Genomic DNA, 22943 nt, shown 5'->3' with positions numbered 1-22943 from the left:
TACAGTGCAAAATCAGGACTGCTGCACTGATCAACCAGGAACCTCCACACATTGTCCCTCTTCTGCATTCTCTTGTACCGCAGCTGCTGTTGTTTACATACACTTTCAAATGCCTGCTAAGTTTGTCTACAGATACTGTATCACAATGGCATGAGGGAAGTGACAACCTTACTTCAGTGCTGGCAACTAAAGTAAAAAAGGGAGAGAGAGAAGGCAGAGAGAGAGAGAGCAGGGGGAAAAAGAGGGCACTGTGTTTCTGACACACACAGCGCTGTCGTTCTGAAGCGTCACTCTACCGAGGAGTGCAGGACCGCCATTTTCTCAGTCCTGAACTAAAGCCAAAAAGGCTTTGAGCTACCGTGTATCTCTCCTTTACTGCTTTAAAAGCAATGATAAACACAAAACACGAGAACTCAACATTGCATGCACTCAATGCACTGCGGCTGCTGCTTTAATTTTCAAAAGTGCTCAGTCACACAGTGTGTATATACAAGACACCAAAAACAACACAGAAGAGGCAGACGAGAGATATATACAAGGAGCTTAAGGAATAAAAGAGTGTGTGAAATACCTGTGGAGAGGTGCCTGCCAACCATCCTGTTAAGAGCTAGGTTTTGTGCAATGCAGTGACCATCCTTGTCTCAATATGTCTGCTCAGCTCGCCAAGCTTCTGAGGCTCATTTCTGAAGTGCTGCCAAGAAGTTGCAAAGCTCTTGCGCGGCATGAGACAACCCCCCTTGCCTTCCTCACCCCTCATGCTTGGTCCCTCCCACTAACACTGCTCTGGCTGGGTTTCTCCTCTTCTATCTATTGCCTCACCCTGACTTTATTTATATCATGCTCTATTCCTATCCTAACAGAGGATATACTCTCTGTCTGGAAAAGGACAGAAGGAAGGCTAGTTGGGGGAGGGGATGGTAGTACTGAAGAGATGGGGTGATATTGATGGTGGTGAGAGGTTAGTTAACCGCTAAATGACATTACCTGGAGACTTTCATTATGCGCTCACAAGGCACAAGATAAAAAACAAAACAAAGGGGGCATCCCTATCCATGTATCTTCCATGTCATTAAATATTTAGCCAAGACCACTTCATCTGCAATTAGCACTGCCACCCACAAAGCCTTATGAAAAGCAGTGGCAAGGAGAGAGAAAGCACGAAATACCCCTCAAAAAACACTGCTGCATGTCCTGTGGTGCTGGATTGACAGTTTTTGTTACACATGCACATTTATATATGAACAACCACATTATGAGATCACGTGATGTAAAATCTCAGCTTTTGTCTGATTGGTCAGATATGGAGTTATTATAAGCAGTAGGATCATATTTTTGTTGGACAGATAAGTGTCTCTTCATATGGGAGTTTTCTTTTGGCACAGGGTAAGTTTAAATTCATCTGGTCAGAGTGAGAAATTGGGGTAGGTGATCTGATCTCAAACAAGGTAATGGAGGGTGGGTAGTGGGCTAGCCATGTTGAGGCATGTTTTGATGACAATATGGGAGCTTGGCAAAAGAAAAAGAAGAACAGCATTTGCCTGGATCAAGGCTGGCATTGTTTACAAATGATCCCAACGCCCACCCAACAACACAATAAGTCAATGTTTGGTAGAGAACAGAGTGTCTTTATGGCTGAGGCTCAGCCCCCTGTACCTCTCCACTGAGAGGACCTGATATGCGGTGAGGTCATGCCATGCAACTAGACAGCCACTTGCTCACTCGTGCATCTCCTGGATAGGAACAAACAGAAAGTATTCAGGAAGTATTGTCCATATACACATATGCACAATACTTCCTGAAGATCATCAGATCATGAGGCAAAACTGTCCTTTCTGCTTTCCTAAAGTCCTCCATCATTTTTCATTTTACATGTCGGCATGTAGAGACGTGTTTGTGTATGTGGTCATAGTGGTAAAGATGAGGTAGGGACAAAGGGGCAAGTACGGTTCCAGAGGAATTAAAGTACAAACATAAAAGGACAGAAAACTTGTGGACAATGAAGGACAGAGATTGATGTGGAGATGGAAGGAGGAAGTAATCTAAGAGAGCTGTGTGGGCCTCAGCTGGACTGATTCTGGCTTAATTAAGTCCCTATGGGGCAGAGGTACAGTGCTGACAATGCATGCTGCCAGCCAGATTAACAAACTTTCTGATGGGCACCAACACTCGATGACGTTGTTTTGGTACACAGTTGCCTACACAGTCTAAACCCGATAAGAGCTGACTCTAAACACATAACCAGAACAACAGCTGAATATAATTATTGTGTATATGTGTCAAAAATGGAATGGATACTGAAAACAGGTATTAAACTGGCTAATTTTGAAATACTGCAGCATCAGTAGGTACCACCATTAACAGTGCTGACAATGGTATTGAACAAATTAAGCCGTTTGGCTATGATGGATTTTTGTTGTTCCCAATCCTGAGGAAAAATCTGTGTCTCTGTCAGAACCCATCGGTGAAGAGGGGTGGGGTTAACTTTCACTGCCTTTCTTTCTCACACACATACACAAGAAGCAGGAGCCTCATACAAAGACACAGACATGTTACACCCGCAGAGGAGAGAATGAAATGTTTAAAGTCTGGTTATATTTCAATAGGAATTATGTTTATAGTCGTTGCCTTAAGGGCAACAAGACTTTTGTTTTTAAAAGGTGGTAATACGAGCAATCTTATCAAACATTTAGCTTAAGTATATCACATTCATACGGAAAACTGCACTAGGATAAACAGCCTGGCTCGTAGCACGTTACTGTGTAACCCCCCCCCCCCTGCCTCAGCTGTTATGCTAACAGGAACCCACAATGAGTCAGTCTGCATATTACCTTATGCAAACATGAGTTAATAGTAACCATTAGTCCATTAAACCAGTTATTCAGAAAATAGATAAATATGTAATTAATCATTATTTTGAGAGCGTCCAAGCATAGCCACATATCCAACTATAAAATTTGTAACATTTTGGTTAAATTGGTTCTAGCTGACAAAGACAAGACAAATGTTCTATAAATAAATATTTCATTCTATAACTAAATTATACTTCAAAATGACTGCTTTGCAATAGTGCTGTTAATCGATTAACAGCAATACTCTAGGATAAACCAGTTCAAAGGCTTTCTCCAGCATGCTAGTCGTAAAATAGCCAGCTCTCTCATGCCTCCTCCACATGAAAGGGCACTGAGGTATAGATTGTTAGCCAAGCAAAAGGCAACACTGGGGGAAGACTTCAATAATGGTAAGATTGACGGATATACATATAGTTTGTGCAGCCTGACTAATCCTGACTGCCTCAGGGCCTCAGGGTGAACTGAGGTGTTGGTATAGTGGAGGAGGAGAACACGTGCATCAGAGAACAACAAACACTGCAGAGCAGGCAGGGTGAGATGGAGAGAGTGATCGAGCCGTGAACATTTGTGGTTAACGGAGAGCTGACGTTTAATCACATCACAAGATGTCCCAGTGCTCTTTGAGGGGATTCCCTTGACTCTTTTACAGCATCGGCAGTCTGGTTACAGAGCAGATCAAGTTTAGCCTGCATACACTCTCTGTTCACCACCAGATGAGCTATTAGCACACTGGCTAAAACCTTCTTTTACTTGATGAGGCCTGTTTACATGAAGATGCTTTGCTGGTGTCAGCTTCTCTGGTACATAAGACCTTGATCATTACTTAATGGCCTTTAACAGCCTGGTCTCGAATAATACACAGGAGGAGCAATATAAATCTTAAGTAATATTACCAACACATTGTAGGGCTACAAACAAGTGTTTCGATTAATTTATATTAAATGTAAAAGGGACTTGATTGCTGGGTGCATTATTGCCACCAAAATATGCCCTTAATGTGCAAAGATCAATGGCATGAAAAGACCTTCCCTGTGTTATGTAACTAAATACACTTGATGAGAAACAAAATCAATTCTCATTGAAAAGGAAACCTTTACACCTGTCACAAACGTTCACCATTAAAAGATAGCAATGATTGTTGAGAGTATTGCCCTGAAGCAGGCATACATTTTATGTAAGTATTAACTACAGGCAATTTTTATTTGACCTAACTTTCAAAAGAGGAGACAGTTGACCAGGGTTGGGTCAGCCAGGGTGACATGAGGTGGAGGTGGATGAGATAAGAGGGACAGGGAAGGGAATAAATGAAGCTAGTATGCTTATACACTTAGCTATTCTCAACTAATGAATGGAGGTAGGGGGAAATCAGATCAGTTGGGACAGAGTGATATGTGGGATTACCGATGGTGGTATGTCTGTACTGCTGCATGTTTTACAAAACAGAATCAACTTTGTTTAAACAGATACATGAAAATTTATGAAGGGGAGGCTGGTGAGTTGCCTTGAATGTTTAGCAAACAACGTCTGACTTGGTGCACATGAAACCCTCCCAGTGGACCTCTATCTTGCTTTCAGTCTTGAAGGTTCTACTGTCCATTGTTCATAAAGTAATCGTTCAGTTCACAAGAAGCAAAGCAAAGTGAAGCAGGCCTGCCAAAGAAGGGCGGAGAGAAGCAGCAGTTTTTACCGTAAGCCATGAGTCACTTCAGCCCACAGTACTGGACCTCTGCCACGAGCGCTCTCTCCTCATTTCTTTCTTTCCTTCTCACTCTCTTTCTATCAATGCCAGGTCAGGCCCACTGAGGGGCCCAGCCAACTAGCTAGCTCCATATTGCTCCTCCTCCAACAAACAGGGAACACCATGGAGCATGTCAGCAAAGCAAGAGTAGGAGGATGATGATAGAGAGGAGGCAGAGAAGAAGAAGGCAGGATATACAACTCATCACCATGGTGACAGAGCTGTACTCATATTGCATTGTGAGGTTTGATGCTGCTCAGACATACACTTCTGCTAAAATGTTTTTTCTCTAGACAGTGAGAACTGCCCATGTGGTAGAATGGAACTTAACAGCAGCACCTGCAATGCATTTGCACAGTGCAACAGGGAGAGAACTTAAAAAAAAACCTGAGTAGACGTAGCTCTTGAAATGAGATAATGCCATTAAAAAAAACATTTGAAAATGTTTTTAATCATTAAGACATCCACTGTCTGATTCCCTTCGAGATAACTGAGCTGGCAGGTCAGTAACTCTGAATCTCAAGGTCCCAAAATGCTAACAGTTGTCATTCACCGCAACTGACAATTAAAAAAGAAATACAGTTAAACTCTGGGTTCAGATTCAGAGCAATATTATGTGTTAAATGGTGCAAATAAATGAGTCAATTTCAAAATTGAATAGTGATTACTGACAGCATTTCAGATTGTGGTTGTGCATAAAAAGAAAAACAACTAAAATTGGACCAAATGAATTGAGGGGCTTCTTACAACAAACTAAGCCAGTGAGAAATTATTTTTCACCAAAGTTTAAACATCAGTACAAACACAACACGTCCAGTACCTATTTCAATTAAAGTCTTAATTCAGTTTCATTGTGAAATATTGGCAGGACCTAATGTGCACAGCTTCATACTGAACAGTCCTGGCATTTAGTTGAGTACAGATGATGATTTTCAAAGGCAAACCCTATGTCAAAAGACAAATGCACCAGATGTAGCAGATCAGCATATGCATCCAGTGTGGGCCTGGCCTTGGGTCTTGGGAGTATGAAGTACCACTAATTTTACACACCGCTGCTGTCAAAATGGTTATCAGCTGATGTTAACATAGACTCAACTACCACTCTGATATAAAACTGAAATTCACTGCAGAACCAACAACACTATTTGTCTCTTGCAGTCATCTGAGGCTTCATGAGATTTTATTTTTATGTCTTATGTTCAAAAACTGGAGAAAACATATCTGCCTTTCTCTCGGTGTCAACACTGCTGCGGAAAAAATCTACTTGTTTGCACAAATACCATATTTAAACTGGCACTTGAATAACCTGATAAGGACTTGAAGCTTAAACTGATAGTTTAGATCTTTTGAAGGGTTTGTATGAGGTACATTAACTAATGTCTTACATACACAGTTGATTGTTGACTATATTCAAGTACCTCATACATGCCCGTGTCAAAAAACATGAGCCACCCTTACAGCTTTAGTTTAACATTGTGGCCAGTCAACTGACCTGCACAGTCTAAACATAAAATTTGTTGGTGCTGTTTTGCAGAGAGGTAAATACCTGTAGGAAGGCTGGCTGTGGAGATAGAGGAGCAGGAGTGTATAGCTACAGCTGCAGCAGGTTCAGTAGTGTAGGGACGTCCTGTGGTGGTGAGAAGCAGACTTCCAGAAGGCAGAGCCTGACCTCTCTTCAACAGCTGCTTGTGCTCCTGCTGGCGGAAGCGAGGGGGCACCTCTCTGGATGGGTAGCGCTGCTGAAGCAGAGTCTGGGGCTGCTGCGTTGTCTGCTGCTGACCTCCGGAGGGAGCACGCTTGCCATTGCCACTGCTTGGGGCTACAGACGGGGCGGCACTGTGGCTGATAGGGGGAAGAGGAGGGGTGGGGTTGAGCTTGGCAGAATCTGGCACTGTGGAAGTGGAAGGATGGAGGGGTAGCAGGGATGGAAGATGGGGGGTACACAAGCATTAGGCAAAAATAATTACGGACTAGTTATTGATTAAGTTTATTGGCAAAAAGAAGTAGGATTCCGCAAATACTGTATCGGAACCAATGAGAGCATTTTCTAAACAATCAGAGATTGAAATTGGTCATATTTTAATATGATGCCTAATATGTTTTTATTCCCTCTCTTTTGAGACTCCTCTACCACTGGAGTGTTCTTCCCCTCTAAACTTCATTTAGGAATATTATTTTCTATGCTTTTTAAAAATTACAAATCATTAAAAAAAAAACGTGTACTCATTGGTAGTAAAACGATTGAATCGGGGGCCCAAAAGGCTGATTGGGACATGCCAAAAAAGAACCAGTGTATGATACTTTTGATTACTGTAAATTTGAACCTGTGTATTTTGAAAATGTTACAAGGTTGAATTATATTACTTGGCACATTAAGTATACAAATAAGGCAATTAGAAGTATAGCTTCAGTCTTTTCTGGAAAGCTGCTGGAAGCCACTGCTTCTTTTCAAAGCCATGGTCACTTTTGGATGAGCGGAATAAGTCAAACGAGGCGATGGCTATAAATGCAGCAGATTCACAGGCTTGATTTTAGGCAGCGGTCAGTCTAAACACATGGCTGCTCTTTGGAGAAGCCAAGGGCTGTAATAATCTCAGGGTGGTACTGTAGTAAACTTTGAGCCTTTTGGAATGGCCAAAGCACACAGCACTCACATTCTGCTATGGTACATGGAGGGAAAGTGTTGAAGAGGTCGAGTAGAAGACAGGGAATTTAGCCTGCTGTGGAGTGGGCTGCACATAGGGCTGAGAGATAAAACAATAATGATATTTTTTCATGATAGAACTTTTCCTCCCTTACACTTGATATATCTTCAATAGAACTAACTTCATCCCCATATTGACAGAAAACCCAAACAGCCAATGACAATGAACCATGAACCATCATGAAGTCAGGTTGACGCACACCATGTAAGACAAGCAGGGGGAGGCACGCGTGGTAATGTATTCATGACTGCAGCCATGTGCACCAACACGCCAGAAGTGAGAGCAAGATAAAAGAAAAAATGATGACAGAAAATCTTAATGAAACCTCAAGCTACAGTGTTACCGAAGAAGACACCTGAAGGGTCATTCCCTGAAGAACACACCATGCAACACTTTATTGTCTGAGATGCAAGTGTGTGGCAGTGGTCCTCCCTTCAAAGCTAACATGATGTCTGCACCACAACAGCAGATCATAGCATCTTCTCTATCTACGACAAAAACGGGGATTTCACATACGCAATTGTTTACTTTATGCTTAATTGCATCATGTCTTTGGCATTAGTCAAAAACAACAGACTTTAACTGCTGATAAAAGTAATTGACCCTTGTTAACAATTTGAAGTAACAAACATTATTCTCCGACAGGTCTGCGAAGAACTGCGAAGTGTGTCACACTATGCTTCTGCGTCAGGTAAACAGGATTTCCAGGAAAAAAAACAATCCGGACCATTTTCCCGGGAAATTTAATGATGAGTAACAGGAAAAAATGATAATGATGAAAAATGTGTGAACACTAATGAGATCTGTTAATGAAAACTTCACAAGGAAAAAATCCAAGTGTTGGAAAAGGAGAGGATGCACTCAAGAGAGGGAGTTCATCAGTCTTTTTTTAGAGGGACACAGTTGTGCTGATGATTGTTGTTGTTTTTTGTGTTAAATGTTTTAAATAATTTAGTGAGGCCATAGAAACTTCAGATTCACCCAGATCTGGGTACTGTGAAGAAGAGATGACAATTCATTTTCTTTGAAAACAATGGGAAAAAAAAAAGATTGAAGAAGCCAAAGCTGTGAAGTGTCCTCAGGAGGGCAATAAACTGTGACTGAATGTGGAAGTGCAAGGTCAGAGGGCACCACTAAGTCAAACAAGATGATTAGCATGAGGTCACAGAGTGACTGCTGGGCGCCTAATAGGGCAAAAAGCACAATGGATAATCACCTCAGTGCATTTCATTACGTAATAGAATAAGCTGGTGTAAGGGAATGTAAGCAGGATGCAAATAAAATGTGTTTATAACCTAAACATGCTGTATAGGAACAGACCCAAACATCAGCTGACGAGACATAATGTGCATTGAGCCAAAATGGTATTTTAAGTTGTTGCTGGTCATAAATACAAGGCAAGGAGGGAAAAAAAAACTGAAACAGCAACAACTGAGAGAGAAAGAAAATCTTTGTGTGGCCCAAATGAGTTATAAGGAGCAGTGCTTCACTTCTGGCTGCCATCCCGAGTGTGTACAGTGAAGCAATGAATAACTTGCAGACTTGCGGCCAGCCCGACACACTGAAAAACAAAGAGTTATGTAACGCTGAGGCCCACGCTCAGGGGAGAAGACAGGATGGTGTCATGGAACATACATTTGCACAGACAAGTAAATACTAACACACATATTGCAACTGTTGGTGTTCTTGTTTTTTCTGTGAATGTAAATAAGTCTGTCGTGGGTTTTTTTAATGTAATTAATTCCCTCATTGCTGTAGCCTAAGTGGACCATTGACTGCACATCTGTCTAAGGATCTTCCTTTCACTGCAGGAATCAGAGAGAAACCCTAGAGGTGGAGCTTACTTCTCAGCGGATTTCTCTACATCTGCTCTACTTCCTCTGCCTTCTTTTGCTTCAACCATTCCCACCTTTGTTGCTTCCCTTTCTCCTACATGAGCTACTCTGATTTACTATTATGCCCTGTCATTAGAGTATTTAGGGAAGCAGATGCACATCATGACCCCTTGTCAATACTCAATATTGATTTTAGGAGATGAGTTTCTCTGTAAAACAGAACACTGTGTTTGTGCCACAATGTATAAAAATAGTTATGGAGGTGATCGTTTTACAGTTGGGACTCTCTGATGCGTGACGTAGTTACTTCTGGAAGCTGGGGGGAGGGGAACAGTCACTGGCTTCTCTGTCAGCCAATCAGAGGGAAGAGACATAGAGAGAGCAGGAGGGAGAGTGGAAGCGGCTGCCAAATGTACCAGAGGAAGAGAAGGAGGTAGAGCAAGGAGAGTAGGACTGAGCGATATGGAGAAAAATATTATCATGATCTCCTTTTTTTTATTATTCGATATCGATATATATCACAATGTAATCATTAGCTTGACGTTTCCCTTTTACTCTGAAGTCAAACGTAAAGATAGGAAAGGATTATTTTGGTTTAAATAATTAAAATTCTTATTTACAGGCTCCTCAGATAATTTATCAGCTATGTTCCACAGCTGATAAATTACCTGAGGAGCCAAAAACAAGTGAATACCTCTGATAGTGGCAATGTTCATTAAAGCTTTTTAAGGAGGTGCTTTGCAGAAAAAGGTGAAAGTGAGTAAAATGAGATCAGAATCAGTCTCGCTGAGAGCTTATTTGAAAAACACAACCCTCAGTGGAGCAGGAGCACAGGAAAATTCCCACTTCATCAAAGAACACATCAAAAATGTGGCCTTGGGGCTATGTGTGCTTCACACAGAGGAAGATGTCCCATTTTTCACTTAAAAGGAGTCTTAATTTTCTAAGAGAAAATATCATGGCATGCTTGCCTAGCTGTTTAAGATCTATATGAAGCTGGAGGAGGTTGTCAGGAGAGATATTAGAAAGTTCAAGGCAGATAAAGAAGAAAGAAGCAGGTGGAGAGAATCGACAGTGCTCCTTTTCAGTGTCTTTCCTTGGTAAAAGCAGAAAAACATGGGCCATATGTCCTTGAAGATTAAGGGAGGAAGAGGCACACAGATCAGTACTACTCTCAAAACCAACAGCAAAAACACATGTTTTTATAAATGGAATTGCCATTTAAAGAGGCATGCAACCTTCTAAATGTACTTACTGGAGGTGCATGCCTTTTTTCTACCTCACCTTAAAAAAGGTCAGTTACTTTTGTGCTGGCACAGCTTTAAACTTTGACCTGAACAAAAGTGCAAAGGAGATTGATCAATGCCTAAGCCATTGCTATTAGTGCATTGTACTCGGAGGTGTACTCAACTTTTGTAGACAGGTCACTGTTGCTTAATATCCAGATGGAGAATTTTCAGCGCTGCTTTCAGGCACTGCACTTTTCAGATTCTCTGGGGACTGCGAAGAGGGGCTGTATCTGTGACGCAAATGTTTGTATAAGTCATCCGGGAGATTCCCATAAGGTTCTCCTGCCAGCTACCTGGTGTAATCTACAGTTAATGTCCAAATGAGCTATGAGAATACAGCAGGAGAAAAAGCAGGATTTGTAGCAAGAGAATCGCCAAGTGTCCTGCTTCCTGCACACTCAAGCCAGGTGCCACACCCGAGCCTGGATCCTGGCTACAACTCACCAAGACGACCTCCCGCAGTGTGCATGTCAAATGTGAATGGCAAACTCTAGAGAATGTCTCAAGACAAACGTTACCCTGAGTTCATGTCTGAAAACGGCTTTGGTTTATAATTTAGATTGGTGTATTAGGGCCATGGTAAATTAAAAATGATCAAAAGTATAGTCTTTTAATCTATGCATACACATTTTTGTTTTATTCTCCAAGATGCAAACCATCTCACTCCATTTTAAGTGTACCACTTCAACCTGGTGTTGCTGCCAAACTCTCAAAGCAGAGTGCATAACTCTGATTTTAGTAAAACCAGAAACCTGGAAGTTACTAGATCTGTATCAGATGTCTAATAAAACAGAGGCAGAAGAAAGAGTACCAACAACATGTGAGCTAGAAATGGAGACATGTCTTAAGTGTTCTACATCTCTTTCCCCCTCTGGGTTTTAAAACACGAGCAGTGCACCACACAAGAAAGTAGATTAAAGGGATTAATTACAAGTGAATAAATATGACACTGTAGTTAAGAGGAAAAAAAACACCCCCAGCTGAATCACATGCAACACATATGTAATTGTGAAAACTTGGCTATGTAGATGACAGCATTCTGTCTTATACTAGGTATCTGTATGGAGCAACAAACGACAATGCAACACCAATTTGACAAGTAACCTGCAGACATGTTACGGCCAAAGCTGGCCGTTGAACTGGAAGACAGGGGTTGCTCTCAGCAGACAGACGAAGGACAGAGACAGACTCATTGCTAGTGTGTTCCTAGCATGCAAATTCAATGGGTCACCAATAAAATTATTATTTATTGCGAAATGTTTGTTGTTTAACTCCTGTTGGATGCTGGCAGCCTATGCTGGACGGGTCACAATGTGTTCATAACATACAATAAACTTTTCTGAGTGAGTCTTAATTTCGGACATGTGTGATTGAGAATAGTTGTTTATCAGTGCATCAGTTGTATATCGGTGTATCCTCCCCATCACAGCTCACATGAACAACTAGACATAGCACACTCCAAGTCACAACTTAAAAGGGGGAAAAAAAACACTTTATCTCTCAGCTGAGAGAAAAGCAGAAATAGACACTGTACCCTGAAAACACCAGGTCAGTTGTGTTATTAATAATAATAATAATAATAATAACAATAATAATAATAATGATTCAAAAATACTGAGCTGACTACATTTACTGGCAATAGGCTCAGGTGGATAATTTATAAGGCAACCACAATCAAGCCCTTACCTCTGTTGCTCTTTAAAATGCAGTTAATCATCACTGCTGCTGCATCCATTTAAACTGTGCTCAGTGGGATAAGACATGTAAAAGAGGCAGCATTGATGACAAGAAGCACACTGGTATAAACACCCCCCTGATCACACCGCAATTTATGACTCTCCAACACAAGGCGCTACGCGTAATTAAGGGGAATGTGAAATGGTAAATTAATCTTTTAAGGAATTACTGCCGCAACACTACTTTATAATAATGTTATCTTTTATTACACAATGTAAATATGTGCCTTGATGTGCAAGTGCGTTGCCCCCGTCTTTCTTTGATGAGCATAAAATTCACAGCACGAACACAAATGCAATAGGTCATTAACCCTCCGACAGCAACTCAAGTGCAAATACTTGATGGTAGACGGCCTGGGTTGTGAGAGTGACAGAGGCTAATGTCTCACACTATTAATCTGTATAATCTGGAATGCGGTGCTTTCCTGAGGAGGGTTGGTCAGAACTAGATAATCACAGTTGTGAGATTACAACTTGTATGGCAAACACACACACAATGTGAAATGACAATTACAGGCTTTTCCGTGACCATAGATATCTGAGCAAGTAAGAAGTTTATGGGATTTAATGTTATGGCTGCGTGGGGTGTCAATTTATTCATTTCAGATCTACCACACTCGTGGTTACAGGGTTTCTGAAGAGCTTGAATTAAAGATTTTAGGGTTAGGGTTATTTTTACTAATTATATATAAACAATGTACAATATTTTCTAACAATATGATTGATCAGATTAATTTGTCACCATGTCTGACATTTTTGCCAACAGCAGGTAAACATTTGTGAATCCTTTTCAGTCAAATGCTAATGTGTAAACAGCTATATAATCTCTCTATTCACTTACTGAGATCACTTACGGAGTTACTTCTTGAGCGGTTTGTGATACGCAGATTGATTTATTCTAACAGTAGTTGAGGTTTTGAAATAATGCAATGTTTAAATGATACATCTACTATCATGAAATCTGTGGTTTGTCCGTTTTTGCCTTCAAACCAAAAAAGAACCACACCAGAATTAGCTTGGAAGAAAACTGAGACCCTCCTTTTGAAGGCGGTCTCAGCTCAGCTGTTTAGTCTGCACCTGAGTTCAGCAAATGGCTTTCACACCGACCCAAACACACTGCACTAAATATATCAAAGTTTGCATGTATCAATTGATATGGGTGTGAAGGCAGCCTTGCAAGTATTTTGGGATTTGGAGGTGACTGTGCTACATTTGCTGATGAAATTCACAACACTGTCAGTGTGGGCTTGTGCAGCAGAAGGATTAGCCTGTGTGGTATTTGTGAAAAGTTAGGTGACATAATGTGTGTTTTCAGAGGCACAAAATGTTCATATGCGTCACAACAGGGGACTGGAGAGTGAGAGGGAGAGATGTGTATGTGTGTCACAGAAAGAAGCCAGGAGAAATATCCTACAAAAGGGCCCTCTCGGCTGTGCTGGTAAACAGAAAATTGCATTCTCGCAGCTTCACTTGGCTATGTCTGTTTCTTCTGCTATCTCATGTCCTATTTCAACTTTGTAAAAACCACCCAAAGGCAACCAGTTTTAGCATCCGCCTCCGTGAACATTACACAAATATAACCAAAGCAAATTCATCACATCTCCTTCCTTACAGCCCACCTTCCTTCAGGTTTTCCCTTTGCCCTCTGATAATTTCTCCTGTTGGTCCCAAGGTGGGATTCTCTGTTAGACCAGACAGGAGGTGGTGAAGTGTTACTATGGTGCTCGAGGTCTTCCAGAAAATCTCCTGTGTATGGATGACTGTTTATTCCGCCTCCATACTAGCCCTGTTCTCCTAATTAGTTCCATGGGGTACTCTGCTTTAGTATTACAGACAATCTGCCTCCTTTAGTCCATTAGTGAATAAATCACACATTTTTGTTTGGTTTGGTGTTTTATAGTCTTTTTTTAATGGTCTTTCTTCTGAAGACTATCATTAGTGTAATATTTGACATCACTAAGAAAAGAAAGTAAACGTTATCATAAAGCGAATAAACCAAGCAATCTCCAAACAGAAGAAGAGGAAGATGACAACGATAGTGACATTGAATACAAGAGCATGAGCGAGAGAGAGTGGTGGGGCTATGACCTCACTATTTTCCCAAAGTAGCACATTAGTTGCATACACAAAAACGCAAGGGTGGGTTTTTACATTTTCCAATCGTCATGTTTAAGGCCTCCCAAAATGCTGGATCCATGTGGATAAAAAGAAATAATACAACATTTTTGCAGATTCTCCTAAATTTTTTAGGATCCTGAGTCGTTAGAAGTAATTTTCTACTCCTAGTGCGTGTGTACTGTATATGAATTTTTTTATTTCAATAAAATCCTGTTAGATAAAAGAAGAAACTCTGAAGCTATATTCATAAATGTCTCATCCCTATTTGGTGTATTTCACAAGCTGAATTACAGTGCCATGTACAGGCCTGGCATATGCACTACAGCATTTAGAGTTATTTTGGGTGGGTGAACACTGAATTGTTTAAAGAAAACGTTTTGAAATGAAAACGATTGAATTGTTATGTTTCCATGTAGATGAAGCCTTAAAAGTCAAAAACGTAATTTAAGGAAGAGGTGATCACAGTGAATTAAGGTCACGATCAGCAGCCAATACAATAATTGTGTAAATCACAGCCTGGTTTGAAGACAGGGAGGAAAGATGTTGTATGGAGGTCAATTTGCGGGAGGTAGCAAAACCACACCAAGTAAATAAGAGACACAGAGAAAACTAACATAGCTAACATAAGCTAACCCAAATCATACTCATAAGTGCAGCAAACTGTGAGGGACCAAGGGTGACGCAGAAGAGGAGAATAAAAAAAAAAGGGTAAGAGGGGAACCTCTGTCACTACAGCAGTGTTTCCCACAGAGCAGCCAGCTATTTGTGGCAGAGGAGGGCGATCCCCTCCACCGCCACAAATTGGCAGGCACTGTTGATTCTGTGACAGCCCACAAATTGGTCAATGTATGGGAAACCCTGCTACAGTCTCATTAACTCATTATTCAGGGACAGAGTGGGAGGTCGAGACACTGAATCTTGATGACAGATTTCACAGTTGTACACAGCCTGACTTACTACTATGAGCACAAAAACACTCATTTGTAATCAGTGGCCCACTCTTCTGCTGAGCACAAAGCAGTCTGTCGATGTTGACCAGGAGTTCTAATCAGATCAACCCTGCCTGCCCCTTGAAAGTCAGTAAGTCCCTCTCCCATCTGCCCTCTTATCCTCAGCAAGGGGATCTGCTCCTGCCTCCTGGGCTAACTTACTGTCCGTCACTGCTTTCCACCCTCTCTCTCGTTGTTAACAGAATTGGCTTGGAGGTGACTGAGGGTAGTGTGGATCTGCACCTGCTAGTAAAGCACATGCTTTCCAACACAAGCCAACTTTAAGATATATTTAAAGTTTATTTAAGTTATTTAAGTTTATTATAACCCTCATCCACTTTTGTTTGTTTGGTGGTTATTTCATTGTTTTCTTGTCTTGTGATATTCCCCCTCACCTTTACCCTCCTAGGCACTGTATGCCTGAGGAGCCAATGGGGAGACCTGAGGAGCAGCTGCAAAATCCCCAAGCTCCTTATTAGTCTTGTATGGGCACCTGGCATCCTTTCTGGCTCAGGTAGTGTGGACCACCTGGTTGCTGCTAATGTTCACAATTAAAGTTGTTTGTATGCTTCAAATGCAAATGGTACAGTCATGAACAGTGGCTAGGCTGAGTCTCAGTGGCAAAAAGGGAATCCTGCGGACACCTACTACAAAGTCAGCCTCTGCTCAGTCTAAAAGTATCATTATTAATATGAAGTTGAACATATGCTTCATGGCAGGCAAACCTGCAGGCATAAAACAGACTTGCAGAATGCAGAAATAGAAAATAGAAGAATCCTCAACTCACCTTTGGTTATCTCTTCTGTTGCCTGAAATAAGAGAAAAATGCATAAGCACAGAAACAGAGAAAAACAAAATCATGCAAAACTAGCCAGGGCAAATTATTAGAGGCTAGTGTTGCTTCTATGCCAAAAGGTTCATGTTTATTCCCAATAAATATTTAGTTTTCATCTTGTGAAGCACTTTGAGTTGCATTGCTTTGTATGGAAGGTGCTGTATAAATCAACTCTGACTGATCATTTACTTTAAGTCAGGTGTTATGCATTTTACCTTTTTCTGAGCGGCTTCTTTCTTTTTCTTTTCTTCTGGCTTTTTCTTTTTCTTATCTTCCATCAAATGGTTCTCTTCTCGTGTGTTGCTTCTATTCACAGCTGAATTACAATAAAAGGGGAAAGAGAAAAATAATGAAAAAGCCAGCTTATGACAAACATACTGTGTGTCAGCAGGTGAACACCTGCAGAATCTTTACATTCAGTGTGCTGCATTGTTTTGCTGTGGTTTTCCAAGGTTTAAAGTCTTTATTGTCAGTGACCACTGTTGTTGCACGCAAAATCACATGTGTGAACATAATGCAACCACCAGACAAAAGAATGTGTGTTTTTTGCATATTTCTTGTGAACCAGTGACATCTGGAATTGTGTGCAAGCGTGTGCTTTTGTTAGGTGGTTGGTGGGGTTGGTTCTAAGAACCATTAATGGGGCTTTGCAGGTCGAGTATAGATGTGACCAATGACACAATGCCCCCAGTCTCCACACCCAGCCAGGGCAACACATTTTAACATAATTGATGCTGCTGCATTTAAAAGTTAAAGACAATTGCTGAGCTTAAAAAAGTGCTAAGTAGGACTCACACTTGATCAAGTGATTGTGACTTAAGATTCCCAAATTGTTACTTATGAGGTGGGACTAATTATACATTTAAAAGGATATTTACCATACTAATCATGCTTACTGAATTTGACGACAGCAACTGCTACCACAGTCTCCATCATGCTGTGGTCACCTCAGCTCTTAAGATTATGTGGCTAGCAAACAGGTGACATAAGGTCATCATGTGGGAACATCCCATTCACTTCCCAGACCATCTGTTCTTTATATCATCCAAACTACTATCACATGTGCAGACATTATAACCAATCCACTATGGAAGGAAGCAAATGGGAGTGTTACTGTGCACATTACATTGTGCTATTAGTACAAGTCCATTTTTATGTAATTGCAAATGGAGAATGAAGCACACTGTGAAATAAATGATTCAATAAATACATAGGGGTCTCACGGTGGAGCACGGGGCTAGCACTGCTGCCTTACAGCAAGAAGATTGCCAATTTGCATCCTGGTTGAGACCTTTCTGTGTGAGATTTGCACGTTCTCTGTGTGTGTGTGTGCGGGTTTTCTCCCACAGTCCAAAAACATGCAGAGGTTAAATGGACACGGTGGGTGTGAATGTGAGAGTGAATTGTTTGTTGGCCCTGCAATGGACTGGCGACCAGTCCGGGGTGTACTCCACTTTCCACCCTACGTCAGCTGGGATTGCCTCCAGCTGCCCTGCAAGATGGCGTTCAGACAAGCGGCATTCCATCAGATTTGTGTTTGTTAATTTCAGTTCATAAAGAAGTTTAAAACACTAATTGGGTGGTTTTAGTAAGTCCAGTCCCACTTCAATGATAAATTATGTTTTTACAAAACCTAAAAGATTTAACATACTACCACTAAGTATCAACAGTTCCAAATACTGTAAATAATGTTGCCCATGCAGCACATGCCTTCAGTATAAGCAGGAACTGATAAATGATTTCAGCCACACTCTTGATGGCACAAAAGAGCAGCAATGAAAAGCAGCTTCAAAATAAAATGAGACTGTTATTCAAACTGTCGGCCTGTGGTCAGGTTACTTGAATTTGCTTTGACACAAAAAGCTCCTTGCCACTCGACACCCATCTACCAGTTTTTATCTTCAAAAGCCTGATATGGAGCCTTGAGCTGCAGCTGCCAGTCTAAATATAATGGGTGCTGCTTCTTTCAGAGGAATCACTGGGCTTGTGCTATTGAGGGTCAGAGGCTAAGAGAGATGCTCCGGTTAATGAGATGTGATGTTGACCTTCAACCTGAATGAGGAGGGAGTGTGCTGAAAAGCCCATCAAAATGATTTCTCTTTAAGAAACATTTGGTCCCTGGGCAAGATAGAGACAGCTTTGTACTCATTGAGAGCCACTGTCTCATTCCCAAACACCTGCCTGGCTTGGACAGATGTGAATGCCTTGGGATCAGCATGCTGAGGGATGCCCACATGCTGCTGCACCTCTGGTAATATAATGGAACAGAACACGCAAACTTTTTAAATGACTCATGCATTATCAAAGATATTTTAAATTTTTATTTTGAGGAGCACCAAAAGCAAATTTAAATGAGAACATTAATTCAATTCTAATAAATAAAAAAAATTTGAAAAAACAGCCTACGTCAATGTTTTTTGATTTGATGTGTCCTCGACTAGCTATATCATGAGAAACCGCTTGCAGTAGGGAAACATGGTGAGTGTTGACATGAAAGATGCACCAATGACTAGTGAGCTCAGCGGTGTTGTGGAATTACACCATCCTGTTAGAACAACAGGATTAGAGCTTGGTGTCCCTCTTAAATCCAGACAGTCATTCACTTCACAAAGGAAGGTATAAAAAGCAAAAAGTCAGAGCAGAGGAAAGGGAGAGGGGACCTGTCACGGGCACAGGTACTGCTGTGGGCATGTAAATGCCTCTAAATGAAGCACTGAGGATGAGGGTGCTAGAATTAATGGGGTTGGTTTCTGTGTTTGTGCGAGAGATGGGGGAAGGGGTGCTAGACGGCAGTCGCTGGGCACAGAGCCAGGAATGCCACTGCAAGCCAAACAAGAGCACGGCAAGCCCTTGGGAGAACGCTTGCTAGCAACCACACTAGCAGTCACCAACGCTATGGCAGGATGTGCAGCCCCCTCTTCACGTCTGCACAATCGCATGTTTGGACTACATGTTTTTAAAATAGCTCTGAAGAACATCTGCTAGGCTACAGTGCAGAAAAAAGCAAGGGGACAAGCAGTCACTGCCATCTTTAAATGTGTGTGAGGGTTTAAGAACTGCTAGGTAAGCACCGACTGTCCATGTGCTGTGCAAAGAGGATTGCAGTCTCTTAACTATCTGAGGCTATTCTCGTTAATGCTTCCTGGCCCAGGCTAATAACAAAGAAAACAGAAACCAACACTATGTCATACTACTGTGTTCTAAACAGGTCTAAAAATAACTTGTGTGTCCACACATTGATAGTGCTGCCTCCAATCACAGTGTCAGTTGTCAGCTGGAAAAGTAGTGAAAGGTTGGTTGACAACATAGTAGTTCGTCCCCTACTATCTACAATCACATACAGTTACTGCACTATTTCCAGTGTCTTCAGTGTTCAGTGTTTAAAAAAATGTTTAGAGAAATATTTATCTAAAAAAACTGTCATTTATAGACTGAAAACTACAAGCTTTGAAATATAATCTGTGCAAATATCTGTCATATACCTACCCAGCATTTCAAATGAATGGAAGTGAATGGAGGTAGTATTCGAGAAGACTTGTTTTTAAACAAAACAGCAAAACCTTTATTTTTGACTGCAAGCTCATCATTTCCTCACTGAGGAGTCCAGCTAAGTATCTGATCAATGAAACCAAACAACACACCAAATCAAATAACACAATCTGGCAAAATGCCCCCTGGTCCTCTCGTCCAGCAGTACATAAAAGGCCACTGAGAGTTTTTCAGTGAAAAAGGGGCTGTGACCTAAGCTGTATAGTAATCTCAGTATTTAGTGGCATGTTTTTGTTATCAAGCCCCCTTTGGCGCCTCTTTACACACTGCCTCTTTCAGCGGCATGGGTGCTGACTGGGGCCCCTGACCTAGCAGGGACAGAAAAAAACTCACCCCCTTCCCTTAACCGCCACTGCTGCTTCATCCCCTGCCAAGCCAGGGCCCAATTTAGGGACTCCAACACATCAGTAAAACCAGCAGGCCCAAAAGCTTACGTCAGTCCGCCCTCCACATGCATCAAGGAGCTGGCATTCCCAGTCTACACACACTGCCCTCTCCGTGAAGACCAGTGTTTGTCACTGCAGGATGTGAAGCTGCAACAGGGAGTGATGGCTGTCACCATGGTGGCACAGGAAGCAACAAAACATGAACACAAGTGACCGGTTTTAATGTGTGTGCACGTTTCACTTAATAAAACCACAAACCCTAGAACATTACAAAGTAACTTCAGGCCCCATGGATACACACCCTGCAACTTATCCTATCCATTATCAACTGTTGCTTATTTCCTTGGCTAATTTTCCAGTTGTTTGGTCAATAACATGCTGGAATTGTTTCCAAAAGTGAAAAATCTTAAAACAAATCCAAACATAATTGTGCCACCACAGAGGGGCAAGGAGACCAGAACATACTTACATTACAAGGCTGAAATCGGAAACACGCTGGGTAACAATTTAGTAATCAAGTGACAATCGATTAATCCTTCCAGCCAGATTATAGTATGATGCATATTTGTATTTCACGCACAATAAAAGAAGTCACTTTCCAAACATTGTTTCAAAGTGAAGGACAGAAGCACCCAAACCAATAGAGGTGTTGAGCAAATGAACAGTTGAATGGATAATGATGCACGGGCAAAAAGACAACAGGACAGGACATGTCACAAGTGCCGTGGTTCATTCAAATTCAGCCTCTGCGTTTATTGCCCGTCTGGTGATGCATATTAGGTCCAAGCTGCTCGCACCAACCTATGCATGCTAAGCTACTACAAATAACGACAAGCCAACGAGCAATGACACGGGGTGCCCTTGAATCATTTGCAGTGTGCAGCTAGCTCAAGCAACTGCTATGCAGGAAACTTATCGAACCCACGCAAATGACAAGAAATGCGAGCACTATCGTCAAAGAATAACAGCAAAGCTGGGACTCTGTCGGTCGACAGCAGCGGTGGAACAGTCGTAGCAGCGAAGACAACACTGATGTCAGAGTGAGCTGAAAATATTGTTTTGCTCCTTCTCCAGCAGCTGCCATTTTAAGCTCCAAAAACGCCGCGTATTTCCAACAGTGTAAAGGGAAGAGCCGCTGCTGTGTCGCGCTACGAAGCCAGAGGGGAAGAATAAATCCTACCATGAAGCGTTTAGCAAGAGCTCGTCAGCGGCGAAGCCTCTGCAGCCATTTTGTAGTAACTGACCGGAGCAGGAGCTCGAGACGGTTGAATCGGTGGTAACTGGGGGAGGAGGGGGTGGAGCTTCACCTTGCCACGTGACCTTCAATAACAAAACAAACTGTCCCCTCCCCTCCTCTCCCCCACCGCCCCAGTAATGCACGCACCCCCCCTACCCCCTCGCCCCGTGTTTCCATGACAACTGCAGCCCCTTCATCACTGCCCTCTGCACTGATGCGCTCGGACTAATGCACGCACACACACACACACACACGCACACTCTCTCTCCTGACCTCAGATTCACAACGAGGTAAACAACTGTTTAACTAACAACCACAGTGTAAATGCATGTCACTGTGTATATACTGAGCCTGTGTTGTGTTAGTACACCAACAGAGGGCACAGTTTCTAATGTTACTTTTGCATAGTCTGAAAAGCAAAAAGTTCCCTCGAAATAAACAAACAAATAACTTGTATAGAAGGCATTAAACAGTCTTTCACAAAAGTAAATATTTCTTCCAAAAATGTTACTTGCCACTATTATGAGGTACACATGACATCTAGTAAAATGGCAGGAGTGGCACATGTTTGTGTGTGGCCTTCTGCTGTTGACCTGTTGACAGATGGTCTTCTTAGATGTAACCAGGGCCGAACGATTTTGAATAAATATCTAACTACGATTATTTATGACAGGAATTGCGATATGCGGGATGGTCATTCTTATATCATTATTTTCATTTTCATTCAAAAACATTTAAAATGTCTAAATTGTTATATTTTATTTTCATTTTAATTATATCAAGTTTGCTTAAAATAATATAAGTTACATATAATGATAACATATATACATATATGTATAATAATGTTAATGTATGAAGGTTGGGACAAAGTAACATCCTGGGAACCAAATGTGTGACCAAAAACTAACATTAGGGGAACATTAAGAAAACCTTCCATATTAACCACAGGAGAACCTAGAAGTAACGTTCCCAGAACATTCTGGCAACCAAAAATTGTTAGCTGGGTCCCACCTTTTTCCTGATCTGAAATGTTGTTGTGCTATGTGAAATGTCTGCCTGGTGACAAAACCAGTCAATAGTCTGGCTGCTTCGGAGTGAGAAATTCCTATTGTGCATGGCAATCAGCGGAAACCGTATCTCCACCACAGGATCGAGGGGAAATAAATATGAGTGGAACGCTTACTCGGCTAATATGTCACCACTCAATGAGCCAGATCTGGAGGTGAATTAATACCCTTGTCTGTATCTCATTAGAAGCCAACAAGGTCCACTCTGAATGAGACTCCAGTGGCATCTGATACGGAAATTAATCTGGAGACATCAAGTGATGAACACCCACAAGAAATAACAATGAATCTGATTACAAAACAGGATGATCGGCACCGTGTGTTTGCAATTATAGAACCATCTGTAGCGGGTGTCACTGACATAAAGTATCGTATGTATCATCCACATGTGGACAATTGCAGAGATATGCATTATAGTGATGGTGGCAAAACACAATTATTCAGTTTAACAAGATGATGTAGTGCAGAGAGAGGAGAGGGGAGGAGGGGAGACACTAATCATGCACCACAGTGATGAATGCTCTGTGTGTCATAGCAGTAGATATAAATAATCTGCTGCCTGTGTCCTTTTCCTCAACGTGTGTGTGTGTTGTGCTGACCTGTTCTGTAA

At 41.6% G+C, this 22943-nt stretch overlaps 1 protein-coding gene across 7 annotated transcripts in view; it reads right to left on the bottom strand.

Annotated features, from left to right (window-relative positions):
- tnrc6c1 (trinucleotide repeat containing adaptor 6C1) overlaps positions 1-21314 on the bottom strand; it is a 42435-nt gene extending 21121 nt beyond the window's left edge. For 5 of the 7 annotated variants that reach the window (XM_058652540.1, XM_058652545.1, XM_058652542.1 and 2 more), the window contains exons 1-4: positions 21210-21314; positions 16310-16410; positions 16047-16068; positions 6134-6478 (exon numbers count right to left, since the gene is read on the bottom strand). In XM_058652540.1, the coding sequence (XP_058508523.1) occupies positions 6134-6478; positions 16047-16068; positions 16310-16372 (430 nt within the window). In that variant the 5' untranslated portion in view covers positions 16373-16410; positions 21210-21314. Of the gene's footprint in view, positions 1-571; positions 2661-6133; positions 6479-16046; positions 16069-16309; positions 16411-21209 lie in introns of those variants that run through there. The other 2 variants (XM_058652541.1, XM_058652546.1) reach the window with 2 other exon arrangements.
- Positions 21315-22943: the final 1629 nt, after the last annotated feature.

Source organism: Solea solea, chromosome 16, assembly GCF_958295425.1.
Source record: "Solea solea chromosome 16, fSolSol10.1, whole genome shotgun sequence".
Taxonomy (NCBI): Eukaryota; Metazoa; Chordata; class Actinopteri; order Pleuronectiformes; family Soleidae; genus Solea; species Solea solea.
The sequence above is the reverse complement of the archived record's forward strand: the minus strand, read 5'-3'. Positions and strand labels throughout refer to the sequence as shown.